A 6,000-nucleotide genomic window follows, 5' to 3' on the forward strand; every position below is an offset into this window, starting at 1 on the left:
CCCCCACCCCAATCCCACAGCCTCCCCCATACCCCAATCCCATACCCCAATCCCCCACCCCATACCCACCACCCCATACCCCCAAATCCCATACCCCAATCCCCCACCCCAATCCCATCCCCTCACCCCATTCCCCACCCCATACCCCAATCCCACCCCATAATCCCATACCTTCACCCCATTCCCCAATCCCCCACCCCAATCCCATCCCTTCACCCTATACCCCACACCGCATTCCCCACCCCATACCCCAATCTCATCCCCTCACCCACAATCCCACACCCCAATCCCCCACCCCAATCCCATACCCGAATCCTATACACCACACCCACACCCCAATCCCCCACCCCAATCCCCCACCCTATACCCGCCACCCCATACCCCAATCCTCCACCCCATACATCCACCCCAATCCCACACTCCACCCCATACCCCAATCCCGCATCCCAATCTCCCACCCCAATCCCATCCCCTCACCCCATACCCCAATCCCCACCCCAATCCCTCACCCCATACCCCAATCCTCACCCCATCCCCTCACCCCAATCCCATCCCCTCACCCTATTCCCCACCCCTCACCCCACTCCCTTCCCGTCACCCCAATCCCCCACCCCAATCCCATCCCCTCACCCCATCCCACCCCATCCCCCAATCCCATCCCCCCCACCCCAATCCCTCACCCCAATCCCATCCCCTCACCCCATTCCCCACCCGATACCCCAATCCCATACCCCAATCCCATCCCCTCACCCCATACCCCACCCCATACCCCAATCCCATACCCCCCACCCCAATCCCCCACCCCAGTCCCATCCCCTCACCCCATCCAATCCCATACCCCACACCCCAATCCCATTCCCCACCCCATACCCCAATCCCCACCCCAATCCCATACCCCAATCCCATCCCCTCACCCCATTCCCCAATCCCCCACCCCTATCCCATACCCAATCCCATCCCCTCACCGCATACCCCCCACCCCATACCCCAATGCCCCACCCCAATCCCATCCCCTCACCCCATACCCCACCCCATACCCCATCCCCCACCCCAATCCCATCCTCTCACCCCATACCCCAATCCTCACCCCAATCCCTCACCCCAATCCCATCCCCTCACCCCATTCCCCACCCCACGCCCCAATCCCATCCCCTCACCCCATCCCACCCCATACCCCAATCCCTCACCCCCCACCCCAATCCCCCACCCCAGTCCCATCCCCTCACCCCATCCAATCCCATACCCCACACCCCAATCCCCCACCCCAATCCCATCCCCTCACCCCATACCCCACATCACATTCCTCACCCCATACCCCAATCCCTCACCCCATTCCCCACTCCTCACCCCAATCCTTTCCCCTCACCCCACCCCCCACCCCAATCCCATCCCCTCACCCCATTCCCCAATCCCCCACCCCAATCCCATCCCCTCACCCTATACCCCTCCCCATACCCCAATCCCATCCTCTCACCCCATACCCCACATCCCATTCCTCACCCCATACCCCAATCCTCACCCCAATCCCGCACCCCATTCCCCACCCCTCACCCCAATCCCCCACCCCAATCCCATCCCCTCACCCCATTCCCCACCCCATACCTCATTCCCCACCCCAATCCCTCACCCCAATCCCATACCCCAATCCCATCCCCTCACCCCATACTCCCCACCCCATACCCCAATCCCCCACCCCAATCCCATCCCCTCACCCCATTCCCCACCCCATACCCCATCCCCCACCCCACACCCCAATCCCCCACCCCAATCCCCACCCCCCCCCGATGCCACCCGACCCCAAATCGCGCCCCAAATCCCGTAGGATCTCCGCCTGCGCTCCGACCTGCGCCGCTTCCTGTCCTCCCACCCCCAGGAAAATTTCTCCCCCCGCGCCGTCGCCCGCATCTTCCATGGCATCGGTAGGGGGGGCACCCCAAAAACATCCCCCCACCCCACAACCCCCCCCGTTCCTCCCCCAAAACCCCCTGCGGCCACCCCAAACAGCCCCAAATCCCCCAGAACCCCTTCATACCCCCCTATACCTTCCTATAACCCTCATCCCCCCCCCCCCATAACCCCATGTCATCCCCATATCCCCCATAAAACCCCCTTCCCCCCCATACCACCCCATAACCCTCCCATAACCCCATTTCCCCCCCATAGTTCCCCCATACCACCCCATAACCCTCCCATAACCCCATTTCCCCCCCATATCCCCCATAAACCCCCCTTCCCCCCATACCACCCCATTTCCCCCCCATAACCCCATTTCCCCCCCATAGTTCCCCCATACCACCCCATAACCCCCTATAACCCCCACCCCCCCCCCATAATCCCATTTCCCTCCATAGTCCCCCAAACCCCCCCATAAATCCCCCATTCCACCCCATAACCCCCTCAAACCCCCCCACCCCCCCCCCCCAATCCCATTCCCTCCCCCTGACCCTTTTTGGGGTCTTTCCCCCCCCAAACCCACCCTATAACCTCTTCAACCCCCCCCCAGGACCCCCTTCCCTCCCACTGACCCTTTTTGGGGTCTTTCCCCCCCCGTCTCCCCCCAAAACCCCCCCAGGACCCCATTCCCTCCCATTGATTCTTTTTGGGGTCTTCCCCCACCCCAAATCCCCCCCCATATCCCCCTCAAACCCCCCCAAATCCCCCCCATGACCCCATTCCCTCCCTCTGACCCTTTTTGCGGTCTTTGCCCCCCCTGTCTCCCCCCAAAACCCCCCCAGGACCCCATTCCCTCCCACCGACCCTTTTTGGGGTCTTTCCCCCCCATAACCCCCTCAAACCCCCCCCCAGGACCCCCCCTTCCCTCCCCCAGACCCTTTTTGTGGTGCCCCACCGACCCTTTTTGGGGTCTTCCCCCGCCTTTACCCCCCATAATCCCCTCCAACCCCCCCATCCCCCTCCCAGGACCCCATTCCCTCCCTCTGATTCTTTTTGGGGTCATTCCCCCCCCAAACCCACCCTATAACCTCTTCAAACCCCCCCATTGCCCCCTTCCCTCCCCCTGACCCTTTTTGGGGTCTTTCCCCCCCATAACCCCCTCAAACCCCCCCCATGACCCCATTCCCTCCCACCGACCCTTTTTGGGGTCTTTCCCCCCCCAAACCCACCCTATAACCTCTTCAAACCCCCCCCAGGACCCCCTTCCCTCCCCCTGACCCTTTTTGGGGTCTTTCCCCCCCCTGTCTCCCCCCAAAACCCCCCCACAACCCCATTCCTTCCCATTGATTCTTTTCGGGGTCTTCCCCCACCCCAAATCCCCCCCCACAACCCCCTCAAACCCCCCCACCCCCCCCACAACCCCATTCCCTCACCCTGACCCATTTTGGGGTCTTTCCCCCCCCATAACCCCCTCACACCCCCCCCACCTCCCCCCCACAACCCCATTCCCTCCCCCTGACCCTTTTTGGGGTTTTTCCCCCCCCAAACCCACCCTATAACCTCTTCAAACCCCCCCAGGACCCCATTCCCTCCCACCGACCCTTTTTGGGGTCTTTCCCCCCCATAACCCCCTCAACCCCCCCCGCAGGACCCCCTTCCCTCCCACTGACCCTTTTTGGGGTCTTTGCCCACCCTGTCTCCCCCCAAACCCACCCCACAACCCCATTCCTTCCCATTGATTCTTTTCGGGGTCTTCCCTCCCCAAACCCCCCCATAACCCCACAAATCCCCCCCCACTCCCCCCCCCATGACCCCATTCCCTCCCACCGACCCTTTTTGGGGTCTTCCCCCCCCCAAACCCTCCCTATAACCTCTACAAACCCCCCCAAAACCCCCTTCCATCCCCCTGACCCATTTTGGGATGCCCCACCGACCCTTTTTGGGGTCTTCCCCCCCCTTTAGCCCCCCATAACCTCCTCCAACCCCCCACGCCCCCCCCCTTGACCCTATTCCTTCCCACCGACCCTTTTTGGGGTCTTTCCCCCCCATAACCCCCTCAAACCCCCCCCAGGACCCCATTCTCTCCCCCTGACCCTTTTTGGGGTCTTTCCCCCCCCTGTCTCCCCCCAAAACCCCCCCACAACCCCATTCCTTCCCATTGATTCTTTTTGGGGTCTTCCCCCACCCCAAATCCCCCCCCCATAACCCCCTCAAACCCCCCCAAATCCCCCCCACGACCCCATTCCCTCCCTCTGACCCTTTTTGCGGTCTTTGCCCCCCCTGTCTCCCCCCAAAACGCCCCCATGACCCCATTCCCTCCCACCGACCCTTTTTGGGGTCTTTCCCCCTCCAAACCTACCCCATAACCCCCTCAAACCCCCCCAAATCCCCCCCACAACTCCATTCCCTCACCCTGACCCATTTTGGGGTCTTTCCCCCCCCATAACCCCCTCACACCCCCCCCACCTCCCCCCCACAACCCCATTCCCTCCCACCGACCCTTTTTGGGGTCTTTCCCCCCCCCAAACCCACCCTATAACCTCTTCAAACCCCCCCCAGGACCCCATTCTCTCCCACTGACCCTTTTTGGGGTCTTTCCCCCCCCCGTCTCCCCCCAAAACCCCCCCACAACCCCATTCCTTCCCATTGATTCTTTTTGGGGTCTTCTCCCACCCCAAATCCCCCCCCATATCCCCCTCAAACCCCCCCAAATCCCCCCCACAACCCCATTCCCTCCTACTGATCCTTTTTGGGGTGTCCCCCACACCAAATCCCCTCCATAACCTCCTCAAACCCCCCCAACTCCCCCCCCATGACCCCATTCCCTCCCCCTGACCCTTTTTGGGGTCTATCCCCCCCCAAACTCACCCTATAACCTCTTCAAACCCCCCCCAGGACCCCATTCCCTCCCGCTGACCCTTTTTGGGGTCTTTCCCCCCCCTGTCTCCCCCCAAAACCCCCCCACAACCCCATTCCTTCCCATTGATTCTTTTCGGGGTCTTCCCTCCCCCCAAACCCCCCCATAACCCCACAAATCCCCCCCCACTCCCCCCCATGACCCCATTCCCTCCCACCGACCCTTTTTGGGGTCTTTCCCCCACCATAACCCCCTCTCACCCCCCCAAATCCCCCCCACAACCCCATTCCCTCCTACTGATCCTTTTTGGGGTGTCCCCCACGCCAAATCCCCCCCATAACCTCCTCAAACCCCCCAAATCCCCCCCTAAGACCCCATTCCCTCCCCCTGACCCTTTTTGGGGTCTATCCCCCCCCAAACCCACCCTATAACCTCTTCAAACCCCCCCACAACCCCCTTCCCTCCCCCTGACCCTTTTTGGGGTCTTTCCCCCCCATAACCCCCACAAACCCCCCCCCATGACCCCATTCCCTCACCCTGCCCCATTTTGGGGTCTTTCCCCCCCCATAACCCCCTTACACCCCCTTCATGCCCCCCTTCCATCCCCCTGACCCTTTTTGGGGTCTTTCCCCCCCATAACCCCCTCAAACCCCCCCATGCCCCCCTTCCCTCCCCCAGACCCTTTTTGTGGTGCCCCACCGACCCTTTTTGGGGTGCCCCCCCCAGGCAGCCCCCGTTACCCCGCTCACATTTATGGCCGCGACCGCCGCTTCTGGAGGCGGCAGCTCCGCGTCGGCTTCCAGCTCCTGTGCCGCCGGGCCGCCCAGGAGATCCTGGCCCTGCGCTGACGTCCCCAAGGTCCCCGGGGTGTCCCCAAGGTCCTCAAGATGTCCCCAAGGTCATCGGGACGTCCCTGCACTCCTCAAGATGTCCCCATGGATCTCAAGATGTCCCCAAGGTCATCAGGATGTCCCCAAGGTCCCCGAGGTGTCCCCAAGGTCCTCAGGACGTCCCCAAGGTCCTCAGGATGTCATCATGGTCCTCAAGATGTCCCCATGGAACTCAGGAGGTTCCCTGTGCTCCTCAAGATGTCCCCAAGGTCCTCAAGACATCCCCAAGGTTGTCAGGATGTCCCCTGTGCTCCTCAAGATGTCCCCAAGGTCATCAGGATGTCCCCAAGGTCCTCAAGATGTCCCCAAGGTCCTCAGGACGTCCTCATGGTCCTCAGGATGTCATCATGGTCCTCAAGA

General features: G+C 62.2%; 1 protein-coding gene across 1 annotated transcript in view; it reads left to right on the forward strand.

Moving 5' to 3' along the window:
- Positions 1 to 5,734, forward strand: part of RECQL4 (RecQ like helicase 4) — a 45,907-nt gene extending 40,173 nt beyond the window's left edge. The window contains exons 23-24 of the mRNA XM_090138305.1: positions 1,823 to 1,919; positions 5,477 to 5,734. Coding sequence (XP_089994431.1) covers positions 1,823 to 1,919; positions 5,477 to 5,598 — 219 coding nt within the window. The 3' untranslated portion in view covers positions 5,599 to 5,734. The remainder of the gene's footprint in view (positions 1 to 1,822; positions 1,920 to 5,476) is intronic.
- Positions 5,735 to 6,000: the final 266 nt, after the last annotated feature.

Source organism: Phasianus colchicus, chromosome 3, assembly GCF_987193195.1.
Source record: "Phasianus colchicus chromosome 3, bPhaCol1.hap1.1, whole genome shotgun sequence".
Lineage (NCBI taxonomy): Eukaryota > Metazoa > Chordata > Aves > Galliformes > Phasianidae > Phasianus > Phasianus colchicus.